At 37.1% G+C, this 19,914-nt stretch overlaps 2 protein-coding genes across 3 annotated transcripts in view; one reads left to right on the top strand and one right to left on the bottom strand.

Annotated features, from left to right (window-relative positions):
• Positions 1–19,914, top strand: part of LOC6738535 (ecdysone-induced protein 75B, isoforms C/D) — a 111,165-nt gene that overhangs the window by 11,003 nt on the left and 80,248 nt on the right. The window contains exon 1 of one of the 2 annotated variants that reach the window (XM_039293942.2): positions 16,503–16,602. The exons of the other annotated variant lie outside the window; for it this stretch is intronic. Coding sequence (XP_039149876.1) covers positions 16,518–16,602 — 85 coding nt within the window. The 5' untranslated portion in view covers positions 16,503–16,517. Of the gene's footprint in view, positions 1–16,502; positions 16,603–19,914 lie in introns of those variants that run through there. 2 annotated transcript variants of the gene reach the window in all.
• On the bottom strand, positions 24–1,444 carry LOC6738538. The gene is made up of 5 exons (XM_016171692.3): positions 1,062–1,444; positions 917–998; positions 611–803; positions 433–552; positions 24–232 (listed from the first exon to the last, which is right to left on the bottom strand). Exons 1-3 carry the CDS (start codon positions 1,329–1,331, stop codon positions 745–747), a joined length of 411 nt encoding a protein of 136 aa, XP_016032385.2. The 5' UTR covers positions 1,332–1,444; the 3' UTR covers positions 24–232; positions 433–552; positions 611–744.

Raw genomic sequence — 19,914 nt, 5'->3', positions numbered from 1 at the left:
AAGAATTAAAGAAATCGTGGTAATGCGAAGAGTTCTTTGAAATTATTTATTTTAATACAGTTTTCACTTATTTTGGTATATAATTTCACAAAAAATTTCCCTCGGAATTATATTGGTTTGCTTGTTAAATTACAAATTTTGAATTGCATTGCAAATTTCAGTCCATCCGATTCGTAGCCACTTTGAATTTTCACGATTTCCTTATATAACTTAATTTTTTTACAACGTAAAACTGAAAAGATAAAAGAAAAAAAAAAACTATAGTCGAATAAATCGAATCTTGTTCTCGTTACTGGCATTTTTATATTTAAGTTCTTGTTTGAATTGATCAAAGTATTTCTTATCAAAAATATTTATACTTGCAGCGTCGAAATCGCAGCACAAAAGATAGTGTATTTAGCCATGTAACGGGTATAAATATTAAACACTTACATGCCGTAGACAAATGATTACAGTATTATATGGTAATAGGATATATCTATTACAACACTCAAAAGCAAAGTCAATTTTGATCATCGGTCGGTACTGGCTGTGAATTTTTACCACGTATAACTAAATCGGGAGAGAAAAAATGTATAAATGATATGCAGTAATATATTTATGCACTTACATTCTGTTAACTATTGTAAAAGTTAGTTAGTCCACAATTATGTATATACATATATATAAATCCTTTGTTGCATCCTTGTGTCATTCAATTTTGATATCGTCCAATTTATTAGGTTTGCGAATATCCCACTACTACTAATCAAAGTTTTCCTTTAGATATCTGCACAATTTTAACGCACAGCCAATATGTATAACTATATAAAAACAAAAACAAGAAAATAAAATTTTTAAATGTGTATTAGTATAGCTTACTCAAGCAAGGTCATGCAGATTTTTAGTCAAATGTAGAAATAAGGTATAGACTTACCTAAGGGAAATACATAAACAATGTTATATATTGGAAAGAAATAGCTTAAGATCTTCCCGGCTTTAATACATGCCTTTGTTTTCTAGAAAAAAAAAATGATGATTACTAAATAGTTCAAATATGAATTGGCTGAACGGATGCTTACCCTTTTGATTCCCAACGCTAGCAAAACTCCTGCGGCCACATACGTAAAGGCAAAAATTAAATCCAAACCATATAATATCGTAAGCTGATTATCCGTCAAGTCAGTACCATGTATGTGCAAAAACCAATCCATAATGGTAATAGATTCTTCTGATATAATTACATTGTGCAGCGAGAAGCTAAACATAAAGAATCCTGCTCCCATGCAGAAAAATGCATAGAAAATCGAGCAGCATGATGCTGGTTGTTCTTCGCATGACTTACAACACATCGTGAAGCTGGTTAAAATATTTCTTAAAATTTTTTTGGGGAAAAAAAACTGAAAATTTTTGTTTTTGTGAACACGAATTTTGAACGACCGATTTGTTGAACAACTGTAAGAATAATAATATGTATTGAACAAAATTTCGTAGACAACTGTGATCTGAGAAATTCGTAAGCAATACACGTTGTACAAATAAATTAATTAAATCAAATAATCATTAGTTAATTTCGATCCTCTAAGTTGTTGCTAATATACAATGTATTCCATTGCTTTTCATTTATTTCAAATACTTCAAGCGTAGTTCAAATTTAATTTAATGATTTCCGAAAGCATCCTTTCAGATTCAGATAGTTTTGTGGCCGAGTGTGAATGCATTGTTTCTATATACAACAAAAAAAAACAGATTTTGTGAACTTGAATATTGCTCATTAATGGCATCCAAAAAAAATTCGAAAGAATCCAATTATTTTAAGGCCAAGCTTGTCTTATAAATCGGCATAATTTTACTGCACAGATGCAATGTACAACTATATACAGAAAATTATAAGCAGAAAACGATTAAGATAATTTTAACATATTTTTTCAGTCAGTTTCTGGATTTCTGGATAATGTATTTATTAGGAAAAACGAACTTACCTGTTGTTAACACAAACATCCAGGTGTATAGGGCAAAGAAGTAGCTTAAAACTTTTCCAAATTTAAACACTCTCTTGGAATTCTACATTAAGGTCACGTTAGAGGTTTAAAAAAAGTTGTTGAACTTATTTTACCGTTCTTATGCCCAGCAGCATAAATATCCCAGCCAAAATATACATAATGGAAAAAAGCATAATAAAGGAATTATGAACCCAGGCATAGACTAATACTCTTTCATACTTTAAACTATTTGAAGAATAAATGTAGGTAGCTAAGTGCAAAACAATTTTGATATATTTGTCTATATCAATTATAAAATACATCGAGTATCCAATTCCCAAAGTACCTATTAGTATGCACCATATAGAATAGAACTTCGCCCAGCTCGATGTTTGAATTTTTGCTCCAAATAGACACATGAGAAAATCATCCATATATTTTCGAGAGAACTTTATTCAAAAATATATCCTTAAACTTTTTATCTACTCTGAGATAATAGTCGTAGTCAATTTGATTGATTTTTTTTTATTATTATGAACTATTATTTAGACAACCTCTGAAATGTAATAGAGTTGAGACATACAGTCGAGTTGAGCTTTGAATAGTTCTATATCAGGTATTTTTACAACTTGCTTAACCTTGTTAATAATGGTTTCACTTTTACCGTTCAACTAATGGCCTCTCTATATTATTACATTGTCACGTGCCCCTTTCGTTGTGAATACTTCAGAGTCTGAGTCAGTTGGCCAGTTGGTGGAAAGCTTTCAATTTCCTATAACAGAATTTGATCTGAATCATCTTTGCGTGGTTAGAAGACAGTTTCTCAGACGTTAATCGGAGCGGTCTTTCAAGGTAGCATAAAATTTTGAGGTCAATTTTGTTTGGGCTTCCCAGAAATCACTATTAGCGTGAATCATTATCTTTATATCTCAAAAAAAAACTTTTTCTGTTGTAAAAAAAACTTTTTTTCCGGTAATCAATAACATTATGTAAAAGATTGATTACACTAAAAAGATTTTTAGTGTTTATAAGTAATATTAAAAAATGTTATCAACGTTCACCTTTTGGGTAAACTTTTGGTTCCCCTCTGTGCATTTTCAGACGCAATGACTAGCCATCTCCAATATTTATGCAAATATCAAAAACCAGCCCATTAAAACCTCCAAATCCCTGGGGCAACCAAGCAGTTGCCCTGAATTGCACATTTAGGTCATGAACCGGAAACGTCTTAATTACATGAAATAAGTGAAGCTCAAAGTCAATTTAAATGCACCACAAAAGTAAAAAAAATCGCAGAGTGAACAAAAAAAACAAAAGTGCAAAAAAGGGGCGAAAAAAGGCGCAGACAGCAGAGTATTGCATACATAAAAAACTCGAATCAAGTTAAATAATTAAGCTGGCCAGTAAAGCAGAACAACAGGAAGGGAATGAGGGAGATAGCTAGACGAGTGAAAGAGAGAGAAAAAATCGTCTGACAAAGGAACGAAATCCCAGCAAGCGAAAAGTCTTACATTTTGTACTATCATTTTTACGAGTTTTTTAAAATTAAAAATTCCATATTATTTAAATAGTACTTTTAAAGTAGTTGATGTATGTAGGTTTGTTTTCATAACAACCTGTTAAGGATCACTATTTATAAAACCTTCCTTAAGGCTTGTAGAAAACTTTATCGAATAACTCATATCCCCACTTTTTAAAGTAGAGGTATCTCGAGAACAAGAACTGAGGCAGAAACGATAAATCGAAGACCTTGAACTTTGGTAACAACAAAGGCATGCAGAATAGTCCGAACAAGAAGAAATGAGCCTGAAAAGATCAAAATCGAGATGGCGAAGGGGCAACATTACCAGCATTAAATCAAGCAGACCAAACCAAAGGTCCAATGTAGGGCAGACAGAGAAGGACGGCAACAGAAAAACAAGAGGGGAACAGCGAGGGACTCGTCTGGTTATTAGCAGGATCGGCAAAGTATAAAACTGGTTGCAGAGGGAGCCCATGAAGAAGTTTCTCAGGCAAGTGCCATTGACCTACAAGCAAAAGTCGTTGGCTTCTTGTGGATCGCGAAGAACGCAAGCCAGAGGGAAAGAGAAAGGGATACCGAGTGTAGAAAGAGCCAGCCCATGAGTCAGGAAAGGGAAAGAGGAAGTGCACAGAGAAACTTGCCATATTGGAAATCTAAAATTATTCTAACTAAATATTGAAAATTGTGTACGACTTGGTATGAAAGATCTAAACAGGGTTGTATTTATAGTCGTACTAATAACCTATATTGTCAGTCAAAAAGATCAAAACCAACGAGTCATCTTTAGCATTTCGCATTATATAATAACTGTGTTTGTTTTTTGTGCATTTCGATTTATAGATAATTATACAAAATCCTTTTCTCACTGTGCAAAGGAACTTAGGTTTGGTAGGTGGGCTGGCCTTGATATTGTCAACGACATGACTTCACCCAAACAACAAAAACAACAACATCACCGACTGCAAAAATTTAAAAATAAAATACCAAAGGAGAGGGTTGGTCCGAAGGGAAAGGGAAAGAGAGGGATATATAGCGTCACGCTTGGGACTTGGGGGCGCTATTTATACATTTTCCCTCCTGTGATCTGCTTTTTGTTTATACGCGCGCCTAAAAACGTTCTCAGATTCTGCTTAGCCCCTTCGATCGCTTCTGTTGCCCCAAAACTTCCAGCAACAACTAGCTGCGATTCGAATCGCGGCTGTACTCGAATCTGCAATCTGCATTCCCTTCAATATGCTATTGCCATCCCGCTCCGACCTGGGAGATATAGCTCAAGTGCAGTGCCCTTGACTTAGGTCAATAACACGATTTGTTGTCGTTCTTCGGGTCTTTGGCTAGCTCTTAGCTCTGACATTATCGGCATGATGCACACTCTATAGGGTCTAACTGGGTTAAAAACAACATATGATTTATTGAAGTAAATTACATATTCACATGGCGGTCACAAATTCCTTCAGTTATGAAAAAATAACTATTCACAAAACGAAAAGTTTCTTAATTCTGTTGGATCTATTGATTTGTACTAATTTTTAATTCGTCACCAATTAGTTCTTATAATCTGGTGTCTAATCAATTAAACATTCTTAACATTTTTGTAATAGCCTTATTGTCAATTTTGTTACATCGTTGCATTCTATTTAGTTGGCAAAGCTAGTTAGTAAGAGTTACTGGCATTTAAAACTATATAAACTTAGTTCTAAGCCCAGTCACCAGTTCAAATCGATTGTTTTTCGATGCAGACCTCTCTCGAAACCCGCTGATAACCGGGCAGCTAGAACCTTATTAACCCAAACAAATACCGAAAGTACCCGCACACGTCGCTGCTTAAATGGCTCATCCTTGGACATGCCATTGCCACTTGACAGTGACCTTACAACAGCCGAACGAGGCACCACCCAGTGGCCATTACCACCCCCCATTTGACACCCCCTGTGCGCCCTTCGGTGGACTGCAAATGCTGCTGCATAACCTTTGCCTTGCATTTGGAGGCGATGCGCATGAACCTGACATTGAACGTGATGGCAATGAAATTTTCCGAACTACTTCCGAGAGCGAAAGAGAGAGCAAGTGCAGCGCAGAAAGAGAGGACGAATAGGGGGCTTACCGGCAGAAAGGGAACTTAAAACATGCCCATCCCACCGCATCTCCCAGGTGAATGGGGGCAGGCATTTTTGATGGCTTTCTACTATACATTGTTGCGTTGCTTTGCCGGTTTCTCGATTCTGAATAGTTAGGGGCTGGGCTATAGGGGTTATAGCGTGGGCAAACGACGTTGTGGCGGAGGTCAGGTCAGGGCCAAAGCACTTGACATTTCTCCCCCTGCCACGAGATCATAAATATTACAGTTCCCTAGACTTTTCCCACATATATGGGTTAGTGTGTCACGCAAAACTTGGATGGGATATTTCTTATAAACAACATCGGATCGGTTGAATCCGAAACCAAACAGGTGTCATTGAACCATATGTGAAAGCGAATCATACGCAAAATGGAAGTAAAGTGTACTGAATTGATTAAAGTTCGATTTCTGATTAATATTGAAATTCTTTTTCAGTTTTAATGTGTTCTTTGTTTGTCTGGGTTTTAATAAGAAATAGTATTATATTCCTATAAAAAATTGATTTGCCAATACAAACCTTTATTATTCTTTTAGTTTTTTGCTACCATTTCGCATTTACGCTCCATCTAAACAGTTTTTTAAAGGAGCCTAATTGATAGATAATCGATTAGTTTAAGAATTTTCCTCTTTAACTTAAAATCAAATTTGACACTGACACTAAAACTTTTGTTTTCCCTATGAAATTCTGCTGAACTTACGGGGAAGTGAAGACTTCGAAAAGTAAACAAAAAACTAAATTACGACTCTCACTCTCATTCTTTTCGCCTCTCAAAAAAAGTAATCTTTTTTAAAGTATTTTCTTGTTTACTAAATTTAAAAATCTTTTTTAAATAGGTGAATATCTTCCTGCAAAAGTATACCAATATAATTTTTAATTACAAAAGAAAATGATTTTATTAATTATAATATAACATAACACTAGTATTAAATACTGGCTAATAGCTTTTTTGTAAGGTGCCGTTAAATGTTGTTAAAAAAGTTATATTCCATGTGGTAAAAACGTTTGGTCTTCCTATATTTCCGTGTATATTGTTTTTGCGGCTGCTGAAATTGACAAGTCCTTGTTTGTGGTCAAGGCCGTGTTGTGGGTTGTGTATGTGCGTTTGTGTGTGTGTGGTGGGGGTTCAGTTACTTGTGTGTGTGTGTAGACTGCAAGATGGCAATGAAATGTGCATGCGTTGACAGCTACAAAAACAGCAACAACGGTCCGGGCGCGTGCTCTTCGGATTGTATAATGAACGCACAAGGACAAGGATAAGGACAAAGGCGACAGGCTTCCACTCCTTGCAGTCCACCAGTCTCTTTTCGCTCACTGGGTGCGTGTTTTTTGTGTGATAAGCAATGTCAATGTCAACTTATAATTGCCATTTTCCTTCAATTACAACCACTTGAAGTAATAAACATTGATTTTTCCTCCGTGCATCCTGTGGATTACCTCCTAGTATACTAACCCAATTTTCTCCGGCTTTTGACATTCAATCGGTCTCAGTTTGTTTGAATCTATATTTGGCTGTTTCATAATTTCTCCTTCTATCGTCGTATTTATTATGGCGAAATTTGGCTTGGGGGAAATATTCGATGAGAAGCCTTGGCTCACTTCCGTGCCTTGAGTAATTTCCTTGGCAGGTTGCCCACTGTGCTGCCAGAGTTGCCACCGCAAACTCACTCACTCAATCATCAATTGTGCTCTGACGTAGCTCATAGGTTTGTATTGACCTCACCCACATTACTCTATTTCATATGTATACATAGACTTCCCCACTCGTCTGCTCTGTGACATTGAAAATAAATATTTTTGTGTCTGGGCACGGGGCATATCGAACGATTCGATGTCGGTTAGGTGACCGCCAGTTTCCGCACTACGTATTCTAATATAATTGAGAGACTTTGGCGCAGGTGGGCAGGTGGGATTACAGGTGCACGCTTAGGGGAAGCAAAATCTAAATAGAATCAAGTGCGAATTAAATATAAATAATTTATTGACAGCAGATTTATCATGAGAATTGCTTTCTAATGGGGAAGTGCAACGTGATGTTTTTATTCTCTGGTATCTAAAAGTTATCATAATTTTAAAAGTGAACACAGCCCAATGCGTTTTTTAAAGTTAATTTTTGTAGTTGAAATTGTTAAGCCCAACAAAATGTATTGAGCCCAGAAAGTAATGCTTTAAGTTTTACAATTAAATGCAAAATATTTCGAAAGAAACTTTCCCACATCAATATTTAGACCAAATTTGAAATCTTTACACTTAAAAAGGTTAGTACCTGTAAGTACTTCATAGTGACTTCTAAACTTTATTTTTAAAAACCAACCAAATTAGGCTTGATAATTACTTGCCTAATCTAAAATCGCATTTCAGATACTGCCAACCATCGTGACTTAGAGGCATCATCAGAAATTATAATAATAACAAAACAGCCACAAAAAGGGGCTGGGAGAGCGAAAGATAGGGAACTAATGGGTGGGCAGTGGGAGGAGGGAGGCTGGCCTTGCCTGAGGTCTTGTGTAAGCGGCTAAATGGGGACCTACGTAATGTGTGTCACTTGCTCCACACTCTCACTCACACACACGCCGGCGAGAGAGGGAGGCAAAAAGTAAAATGAAAATAAATTGTGATGGTCAAGGTCGTTGGCATGTGCGCTTTGCGCAATAAAAACACAAAAACCGGGCGCAGAAATGAGGAAAAATGTGCAAAACAAGCGGATAAAAGTTGGGGAACTCTCGACGCGATGTCTGCAAATCTTAGAGGACCGAAACGAAGACAACCCACTGACGCCCCATAAACTGACCCAAATTTAATATTTACCATTAATCTTGTATTCTCTCTTCTTTCCTTGCAGGTATGTACCAAAACGCCTTATGATGCCAAGTCCAATTAAATGTGAGTCCTTCTCGGATGTCGGTTAATGCCACTCAAAGTCAATTAACTGGCAATTAAGCCAGGGCCTACCTTTGCCGTGGGGCCCCCAGCCAATTACCCCTGGGCAAGGACCTGCTGCCCATGTCCTGGCAGCCCCTTGCCAATTTTACTTTTCCACACTTTTCAGTTTGCATTCCGAGGGCAAAAGCTCTCGCCTGCGCTGAAAGTTACTTGCGATCAAGGGCAGCCCAATGTCGGATCCTTGGTGAAGGATGGGGCTGCACTGCACGTGTAGCACATACAAGGGCAATCTGACACTGAAACCATATTCTCTATATGCATTATTTGAATATAAACATTGTCATACCATTTTCTTAAATCTATGGTATTTCAATCTGATTTTCCGTTTCGTAATAACATAATTTTAAAATATGGAATTTAAAATGTTTGCTCCGTTTTTTATTATTGGTCTCTATACTTTCTTTTCCTACTAAAACAGCTGTTCGTTCAATGTTGCCGCATCTGTTGCACTTCCTGGCGGCAACTTGTGGCTCTTCACCTGCGGAGAAGTGCAGAAAGCTCTCTCCTCTCGGTCTAAATCTCTTTGACTGTCATCTCTCACTAATTGCAGGGTTGCCTTTAGTTGGCAATATTTAATTTTAATAGTTGCAACTACGTATTTCGAAGAGCTTTCGTGCGCGAACTTTAGCTGCGAATGCAACCCAAGCGCATCAGCAAAGCTTCAGGTGCAGTTTCGGACTTTTACGATTTTCTGTGGAAAAACTTTTGTCTAATGCAACTGGAAAATTGTATGACAAAGCTTTTCCTCGTTGCATTTTTCGCAGTTGTTGCGGTTCCACCATCTGGCAATAGATGGCAGCAGGCATGCAGCTGTGAAAAATACTTGCTAGATCGGTTGGGTTTAAAGCAAATTGTATTTTATTTTATAGCTTGAAAATACATTCCTTGTTATCTAAAAGATTAGAGAAAATGGTTACTTATGAAATATTCATAACACGACGTTTTTCTTAATGGTTCCTTTTTATCCATTTTTTTCTTAGCATCTCTTAGAATTCAGGATGGAATGTTAACCTCATTTACTTTGTTGTTAATCCAACATAATCCCAAACAAATAGCGCCCCATTCAAATGTATTCCCAGCCACAATCGTTAAATAGCAAAAGCGACCTTAACCTTGAGCAAGTTACACCATTAGTGTTGTTTATATTCGGCTTGGCTCCTAAACTTTTTTTACGTATTTGCGGGTAGCAACACATTTAATTAACCGTTTACTAGGCCGAAACAAAAATTGAAATATTTCTCGTAAACTTATGCTCGTTTTTCCTCGGGCTTTTCCGTTTACTTTTGGCTCCGAATGTTTCCTTACAGCCATTAGGTTCGGTTTTGGGTGTTGGCAGGCGTGGTGGGCTGTTAGCCGAGTTGATTGCTACCACCTCCATAGAAGGAGGCCTATAAATTTGGCACATAACTCTCACACGCATTAGCACTTTGTCAATGTGGCAGCTTGCCCTGTCCCTGTCGCTCGTGCAGCGCCAAATCTCTTTCTCTTTCCTGGGTTTCTGCGCTTTCCTTTCGCTTTTGTTGCTCTTCGACCGGGCATGTGTCGAATTTCGTTGGTGGCCTTGACTTTTAGTAACCTTTCGGTTAATTCTAGTGTTATTAATGGAGCAATTCGTGGAAATTGCTCGCTGTGCGCTCGCTCTCTCTCTCTCTCTGCTCTAAATGGTTTTCTCTTTCATTATTGGAGCTCACTTTTCTTGACTTAATTGAATTTGTTGTTTGCATTGACAAGACTTTGAGCTGTTTGCTTACTTTAAAATTATGATAAATGATTTTATGCGGAAAACATTGTCGAGCGACAGGATACACAAATTTTCCGTTGGCCCACGGCCAAAGTAATACCACCTACATTTACACAGTTAATATTAGTGTACATTTACTAATTTAAATGTTTTTTTACTTAAGATGTATGGTATAATTTTCATATTACACCTACGCGCACTGTCTTCAAATAATTCTCCATTTCATGCCACTCTTACTGTTGCTGAAAGCAAATTCGTGGTCAATGTGTCAAATCCCCTCAAGCGAAGTCGAAACCCCCTGCATAAGCCGCTTTGTTTCCGTGGGCTGTCCACCCAAACCATCCACCAAAATCCCACCCACTCACAGCCTCAAGTTTGAGCCCATTGGGCTAGGCCTTTTCTCTTGGCTTGTGCTAAAAATAACCCATACGCCCCTTTGGCCCACCGGGACCTTTTTTTCTCTCACTTGTATTACTTTCCTCTCCTCCTCTCTCAAATAAAAGCATTTTGCTCTTCTTAGGAAATATTTGTAGGACTCATATTGTTTTGGCTCTGATGGAAAAGTTGGTTCCATGCTATGCCAAAGACAATGTTTCTTGGAATTTCTGTCCACTTTTTAGATGCCATGAATATTTTTCAAAATGTGTATATTTCAATTTGCTATACATATATTTGCATATCAATTCTTTCGCCAATTTTTGTCAATTTTTTCAAAAGGCTTTCTAAATGCAAATAGACGGTTTAAATTAGATTTATCTTCCTCTTAAAATATTTTTTTTTAAATTATAATAAAATGTTATATTAATTATATTTAAGTTCAACGCACTATTCGTTGTGAGGATGAAATCCCTTGACTTTGGTTATTGATTTGTTTAGAGCATAGCTTTGATTGATATTGGATCTTGGTATCCTGTTGCGATATTTCCTGATTAAATTTAATGTAGCTCTCAACTTTCCAGTTTCTGTAAACATCCCATCTCGCTCGCACAGTTGTGACCTAATGACCTAGCTGTGTACAAGCTTTTGTCGGCCTACTTTGCAAATGGAAGATACATAAGCTGCCCCCTGTCATCTTTAGCCACCCCCAAGTTTCCACCCAACGAGCACGTTACACTTAAATTTTAAGGTGCCACATATGTTTTAGCTTATTGAAAACCAACAATGTGACGCCCTTTTTTCGCCTAAAGCCCCTGTGTTTATTAACTTCTTAAGTGTATTGGTATTTGTAAGGAATTTGTTTATTTTTCGCTGGCTCACCTAATGCGCATTAACTGCCGAAAAATACACACGAAAATAAGGAATATCATATTCGTGTGTGTGCAAATGTTTGTGGACTGCCTCAATACTTCCTCGCAAAGCTTTTCCGCATAATTTTCCCGCTTCCTTTTTGGAGAGCTTTCCCAATAAACACGGCAACAAATGTCGCACGCGCTGCGGCAACAACAAAAGCAACCGCACTCGTGGAAACTGCTGATTAAATATACACATAATGTGAGAACACTGGCGTTAAAAATGTGCACACACTGTTATACATAAAGCAAACCAAAATATTTACAGTAGATGCTCTAGAAACAGAAAATAAAAAACATTTCATGCATTAACAATACTTTTATTCTGTAGAAGAATTAACATGGCAACCTTCATTTCAAATTAATGCAAAAATTTAAAGATCTTTAAAGGCTATGCATTTTTAAACAAATAGTTAAAGTTTTGAAAACTTTTCTAATTTAAAGTAAATGTCATTCATTTCTTAAAAAGTATTTGATACACATCTGTCCTGCAATTATTCGATTGCTTTAACAAGAAATCATATCGAATTTTTTTCTAGGCATTCACTGTATATACCAGAGTATTTATCAATTTACAAACATAGTGTATACATATGAAAGAAACAGACGCAGAGAAATACAGCCAAAAAGCCCACCCGCAGTCGACGTCGACGTCAGCGTCGCTGTTGTATGTGTTGCTTTTGTTGTTTGCCGAGTAAATAGGTGAACGACCGTCGATAATACGCGACCTTCAAAATAATCTGGGCCAAGTGCTGTCCCAGTGCGCGGTGGTATGTGTGCCTGTGTGTATCTGTGTGTGCGTTTGTATCTGAGAGTGCCGTACACTCACGCACTCTCTCTCACACTCTCGCCCACAGCCACCCCCTTAGCTCATATTCATTGCTCTTTCTCTCTTTGTGTTTGCGAGTGTGAACAACTTTTGTCGCCCGCTTTTGTTGTCTGCTGTTTGGAGAGTATTTATGCGTTTCCCATCAGAGTTATTACAATGAATAGTAGCCTATATATTAACTTAAATCACAGTTATTTTTACTATGTGCATGTATTGTTTAATTCAACTCTTATCGTTGGTGGGGATTTGAGTTATGGATTCTATTTTAAAGAGCGCTAAATCTATAAAAATATAATTGGCAAATGGTATAAAAAATTAAAATAATATGTGCATTTCACAGGTCTAATTCTTATTGTTCTTATTAGTATTTAATAAACACTATTTTAGCTTAAATAGTATATTATTGATTTTATTGCAATATATCAAAAATCCTGTTAAACAAAGAAAAACAGTTAGCTTTATAGTCACCTCAAAGCTTTTCTGAGCTTTCACGCATTTTCGTGACGTTTTGAAGGGCCAAAGTCGTTGCACTTTATCCAGGACAATGACATGACCCACACACACACACACACACACAACCGAAGCAGCACAAAATCCTTACACACATTTTGAAAGCACCGTCGGCTGGCCATTTGAATTGCATTGCAGTTATTTTCGGTTTTAATTAAAATTTTAAAATTGTCTCTCCTTCGTTTTTTGTCTTTGACATCGTTTAGTGGGTGCCGAGGGTTGGGAAAGGGGGTTTTCGGTGATAAAACGGTGGGTCACCATTTATCGGCGCCTTCTGTCCCATTTGCATGAAGTCGAATTGCTTTGGGGGTGAGCACAGTTCATGTCCTTGGACGAATTTCCCCGAGAGTTGAATAGACACTGAAGGTTATGCGCTCTATAAATGTATATGCATGACTAAGTGAGTTTCGTGAGAGGATGAATGCATGGGAAACTACGTCAGCGGATCAAGAGACTTATGTGCGGTTGCGGTTAAGTTTTTGAGTCCGCACAGGGGAAAGTTCTGAAGGAAGGCAATTATCCTGTCTTAAATTCAGTGTATGATTTTGCACTCTTAAAATCATATCATTTACATGTTGCGTCTCCTAAACTAATTTGGCAAGCCTAAACTTTTATATTTAATTAAAAGTTCCAATTCTCCTGCTTTGCGTTGCACAGCTTGCAACCTTCCATTCTCTAAGAAAAGTGTGTTTCTCCATTAAGTTGAGCCCCTTCTCCTATCAATTCTCAGTTCTCAACGGTGTTGGCCTAATCGAATCAGCAGCGAATTGCTGGTGGGTTAAGTGCTTTTTATTTTCACACCGTTTGGCGCCTAACACGTTTAATGGAGCACTAGCGGCAGACAATTTACACAGATACAAATTTATATAGTTTAAGCAATGCCTGCCTTTTCAAAACCAAAAATATACAATTCGTATTTTTGAATTGTTTTTCAACTTATTGATGAGTAATAATAGCAATAATCTATTTCAAGAGTATGGAATACTTCACAACATATTTATAGCATACTTTTGGCATACTAATTTTAATTGTTTCCAAAACACCTGATAATTTTACTAAATTGGATTGTTTAAAAATCTCCGAAAGCAATTTTTCTAATGAATTAATACAAAATAGCACCAAGCACTAGCGCAAAGTTTGTGCCAGCTTGAGCAGATTGTAGATAAATTGAACCGGTTACCTTCAAATATTTTTCTCAGTGCGCAGCAGCCCAAGTGGTTCAACCCACACCCAGATTCTGCTGCTGGGCGCTGAGTGCAACGCGAAGTGACCCTGAACCCGTGCAACGACACAGAATCGCTGGCTGCGGCTGCTGGCCGGGATTGTGCAACATGGCAGCCGAATCCAAATTGAGGGCAGACCCAGAGGCACGGCCTCAGTGGGCGGATATAATGGCCCCCGTTCGCTCCCTCGACTTACGTGGGGTGCTTCGGTTGCAATGAAAAGTTCAAATGCGTTCGCTGACATTTTGCTACAGTTCCCAATGCCACTCTTCGGTGGCTGGAAAGTCCAAGGCAGAACGGGGATTGCGGAAAACGGAGGTGGCTTAGCTGCTGGCTAGGACAATCCCTATGTAGCTCAAGGATTCGGTCGCATTCGCGTTGCACAAGACACAGACGTTTACTTACCTAACCCAAACATCGAGTCTCTGGTCTTCTATTTGTCTTAAATGCAGCTTATGTCGCTAGCGTGCCTCATATATTTATTACTTTCTATTGCTGCTCGCTCTTGGTAAGCAATTTTAATCGAAGCTCTAACTTTTTATGTCATTATATTGTCGCTTTTTTCAATGAGAGTTCAAATAACAATTAAATGCATCCCGAGGCATTACGCTTTTTATCAGATTCTAAGGAGTATTTTTTTATTGCTACTGCAATAATAAATTATAATGAACATATCTACATAGAATTTGGTCTATGAAATTGATTAAAAGTTTTATTTTTGTTTGTTTGCTGACAAAGGAATAATTAAAGTTTTATTTTTAATTGGGGTCCCTTTGAAGGCGCAAGTTTTGTTTCAGGCATTTGTGCTGCGGCTCTCAGGAAACTTTTTGAGTGGTTTCTGCTGTAGCCCTAGTTGCCTTTGTTGCCATTGTTGCTGGTATTGGTGTTATTGCTATTGCTACTGGCCAACGCCGAAGCCTTTCTCACGCCTCGTTTTTGGCTCGTATCGCTGTTCGTCAGCCCGGCCTTGAATAATTCTTCTGTCATTGGCATTTTCACAGTTCATTTAACTTTGGCCCGCTCTGCTTTTGCTGCTGCTTCTGCTTTTTGGGCCTTCGTAAGGCAGGACTAGGATTTTGATGCTTCTGTTGCCAACCGGGGCGGTAATCGGACTTCGGCCGAGGATTTTATCCGCTGCATTCCCCAAATCGGTTGTTGGTTTTGGCGGCCACAATCTGATAGTTTCGCATTTGGTTAAATGTTCGTCATCAGCCAATCACTTTTGTCTGGGCCGCCAAATGGGGTTCAGCAGAAATGGTTAGGCTATTTAATTTTATTGAAGCTGAAATATACACAAGCTTATGCAAAGAAATATATAACTCTTTGACTTGATTAAACTACTGATAATGTTTAAACTAAATTGTTTAAATACAAAATTTTCTACAAACAGGTAGAAAGGAATTTCACTCGCACTAGTAAATAACTACAAATCAAAATTTCTAAAAGCCAAAATAATGCAGAAAAATACACAGAAAATGTACTAATTTCCTGTACTTACGCTGTTTACAACGTGTACCAAGTTCGATTTTACTTTCTTTACTTAAAGTGACGAACTAATGGCACTGAGATTCAAATCCGCGCGCCAAAGCTTCACCATCACTTCATGCAAGCAGTGCAAAGCTCCAAGCAGTGCGACAAACTGTAGCCACATGGCCGGCCCCGAAAAAAGCGAAAAACAAACCGAACAGCTGACTGAAACTTGCGATTTTCTGCTTCTGCATTTCGGCTTTGGCGCCCCGCGTTTGTTGTTTTGCTTATTATTCTGCGTTCTTCGCTCGCTGCGCGAATACCGAAATTCTGAACACTGAGACTGTGCCCGGCGCTCAAAAATCTTTCCCAAACTTTTCGGCATTTCCACGTGAATTCGAACGGCCAAAGCACAAATCAAAAATATATTTTTTTGAGAATTCCCCGAGTGTCATAAAGAGAGAGTGATAAGTCTTTCTAAATGTTAAATAGTTAGAGAATGCATAAACAAATGGTGGCATTTATTAGATGAAAATGCATAAAGACTTGGCCAAAAATAAAACACGTAAAAAATCCTACATCATCACCGCTCTGGTTGCTACCTTGTGATAAATCTGTGCACACAATTATTCCATAGGAAATTTAATCAAAGTTTTTTAAAGTTAAAAACAAGTTGATAGCCAAAACTAGACTAGTTAGCTAAACGAATTGAACACTCACAAAGGTGCCATAAAAAGCCTTAAATAGATTAACAAGAAATAAAATAACTAGTACAAATCCTAGCAAATTTATAGATCAATCAAACAATTCCAATCAAACATACTTAAATCAAACTAATTTGAGAGACTTGGTAATACCACATCTGAATAATTAAATACATCGAGCCAAGCCCCTTTTAAACGGCAATCAAACATAATGACAGTGGGCAGTCGGGAGGATCTCTTTGCCCAGGCAAAACACATAGACGATACCGAACGCCTCATTGGACGAGTCTTAGCTGGTGAGTGAATGAATCAGCCTAAAGTATAGAGATTGTATCTGTATATTAATATATATTGCAATCGAGAGTAGTCGATTTTCATAGGTTTATGTAGATATTGGGTCTTTTGTTTTCAAAATTAGTTCGCAAATTTGAATTTTTTGGAGAAAAGATGTTCGATCTTACATAAATTTTGAATATCAAATATATCTGTCATTATAGATTAAATATGTATATGTATCTTTTAAGCCATTCTTATGGGTATAAGAAATATAAGTTTAGCTTAACTTACATAAAAACTAAGTTTATTTATTTAGAATTACATAAAAAACGACGTCTTTTATGTCGAAAATCTCTTCCCACTTCATTCTCATCCACAAGCGGCAGCGAATTTCCCAGTCTCGAAAAAAATGATTTCACTTTCTGTCTATCTTTCTATTGGCTCCATGTACTGCGAGTATTTTTGGCGCTTCCTCGGCGGTCGTTGAACTCATTAACCTAAATTTTCCTTTTGTGCAAAAACAAAAACCAAACGCAGCAATCTGAGTGAGGGGGATAAGAGGCAGGTCCGTCGTGACGATAGCAAATCGCATTTGCTGGCTGTCTTTTTATTATCTTTGCCGAGGGGATATTTCTGCAGGCTTTGGGCAATAAGAATTTTATTGGCATATTGGCTGGCCGCAACATGAGCTGATTATTTTATGCATTTTCAAATTATGATTAATACTTGCCGCATAATTAAATTACATATTCATGTTCGGCCTCAAAATGCGTAGCAGAGAATCTTGATTAATGAATTAGCGTTTATGCGATGCTTAGATTATCGTAATATTTTGATAGGAAAATACATAAATAATTTTGAAAAACGTAGAAAATATGAACTATTAAGAAATTTAAAAGAAAGAAAAGCTATATTATGTTTAAATTTACCAAAACAAGAAAACAATAAATAGTTCTCGTTTTTCAATAATACACAAAAAATAAATGTTCAAAATGGTATATTCAAAAAATCTATATAAATATATATTTATATTTCTTCATTAATTTAATAAAGGAGCTGACGGAATCAAATATGGGTTTAACCATAATAATTTATATTAAACGCATTAATTCTTAGTTTATAAATTTAGCTTATATAGTATTTGCAAAACTATTGCGCATTACCCTTGAAATCTCTTTATTATACCCTTAAAAGTAGGCTACATTTTGTATATAACTGCGATTGGATGGTATCGTAACGCCGCATCAGTATGTTTTCTTAATAGTTAATCTTTTCTTAATATTTTATTATTTCCCTAAGTTTTCGAATTACTTAGTTCCATTTTGGAGCTGTTTCTATTATCGCAAATTCCAAAGCATGAACGCTATACGTGAGAGAGTCTATTCCATGAGCACCAATCAAACTCAAGCCGAAAGCAGCGCAAAAACCCGAACGAATCCGATGTTGAACGAAAGTAAAAGCACACTAGCTATATCAGCAATGTCTGTTGCTGTCGTTGATGTTGGAAAATCTAGGCCAGGGACTCGTGCGGTCGTTGAACTTGGCCAAATGTGGGGGCACATTGCGCTGAGGGAGGGGGGGGAGGGAACCTGGAGCCATGAAAGTGAATTTCGCTTTCAATTGATAGCGCTCATGGAAAGCACAAAGATTGCGTCTGGCACTTAGTTTTGAACCTCTTGAATGTTGCTTATTTTATTTGCAACTAACTGGTGCAAGTGAATGGCTACGGTGTCTTACACAGGCACATGCACGTGCCACAAGTATTTGGGGCATTTGTTGACATTTTGTGGCATTTATTCTGTTGAATTTATATTTTTTTCCGTTCCTTTTTTTTGTCGGTTGCCAGTTGGAGATTTATGACTGACAATATTAGGTTTTTGCGTTTGAACAAAACGCTTGGGTGACAATTTTTTTGTGAATAAATGGGATTGTCTTGTGACTTCTGATATTTGTTAATATGTTGGAAGCACACGAAAGATTTTTGAGAATTTTACCACTACTTTAATTGGTTTCTTATATTTAAAACTGAACACCATTTAAACACAGTATATATCAGTTACAAGTTAATCTGTTCAAACTATCTATGGCAATAACCTTCCTCATATCTCACAGTATTGTTTGATTATTAAATTCTAGGCTTTTCCGTTCTTGAAACTAGAGTTTAACATTTTTTATTTATTTTTTGCAATTTGTCTAAGTTTTAACTGGAGATTAGATAAGCGGACCGACAGCCGGCATAATAAAAGAACGTGTGATAGCAACGCAGTTTATTCGCCCTCTTTTCAAAACTGGCCCCGCTCTCCAAACTATTTCAAACGATTCTAAACATTGGGATAACTACATTTTCTTAATAAGTTTATTGCCTATTTTTTGCTAGTTCTAAATACATACTCTAATCAATTAATGTGGGGAAAACCCATAGGCATTTTCCTTCTTTCCCCTCCGCTTCACTCCGTACTTGCTCTCTCATTTCCTCCATGCCTCTCTCTGTTTTCGCTCTTATCGCACTCCCTCTCTATTTTTTCGGTCTGGGCTACTAGGCATTGTGGCCAGAGAACTGCAGCCCGCCACTCGCACTCTACGTCCACCCGATAAACACTCGGTACTCTAGGCACCCCGTTTTTTTTGACACCCTACTTGCGGCAACACAAAATACTCGAGTGTTTTACCGACGTTGTGTTTTTGTTACGAGTAAAAAAACCACCCGAGGCCTGCTGCGCAAGAGCCGTTTGGGTGAGTGGACGCACAGTCAACGATCGGCCGCACGTCATTTTTTGTATGCGGGCTGCAGTTCTCTGGTCATTTTTTGTACGCCTAAAATTTGTATGGGTGGAAGCGTGACGGGTATAAGAAATGAAGGGTAAAAGGGAATACCCAAGAAAAATTTCGTGCTCACGTCTTTGATGGACTCAATGGGTGCCACCCGTTTCGAATCATTCCGTTATTAATTTTTCACACGTCGCTACCTGAATACTCTAATGACAAATATTCTTATATAAAGTTATTTTTGAAATGAATTTTGTGACATTATGACTATAATCTATATTTAAATAATAATAACGTTAATAATATATATAATATATAATAATATATAATATAATATATATATATATATATATATTATATTAATAATATATAATATAATAAAATATAATATAATATATATAATTATAATAATATATAATAATAAGATGAAGGGCATATTTTACAAAGTATTCGACAAAGTCTAGAGCCACGCCGAAAGAATAGTGTGTAAACGTATGGAGTGTAAAACGCATGGAGTTACGCATCTTGTCTGTGACTCGACTACCTACGAGACCACTCGAGTATTT

Source organism: Drosophila simulans, chromosome 3L (genome assembly GCF_016746395.2).
Source record: "Drosophila simulans strain w501 chromosome 3L, Prin_Dsim_3.1, whole genome shotgun sequence".
Lineage (NCBI taxonomy): Eukaryota > Metazoa > Arthropoda > Insecta > Diptera > Drosophilidae > Drosophila > Drosophila simulans.
This window is presented reverse-complemented; position numbering and strand designations above follow the sequence as displayed.

Coding starts and splice junctions, on each gene's coding strand:
- LOC6738538 (XM_016171692.3), bottom strand. CDS start 1,331: ATGTGTTGTAAGTCATGCGAAGAACAACCAGCATCATGCTGCTCGATT. Junction 999..1,061: donor TAGCGTTGGGAATCAAAAGG/GTAAGCATCCGT, acceptor TTTTTTTTCTAG/AAAACAAAGGCATGTATTAA. Junction 804..916: donor TGTTTATGTATTTCCCTTAG/GTAAGTCTATAC, acceptor GTTTTTATATAG/TTATACATATTGGCTGTGCG.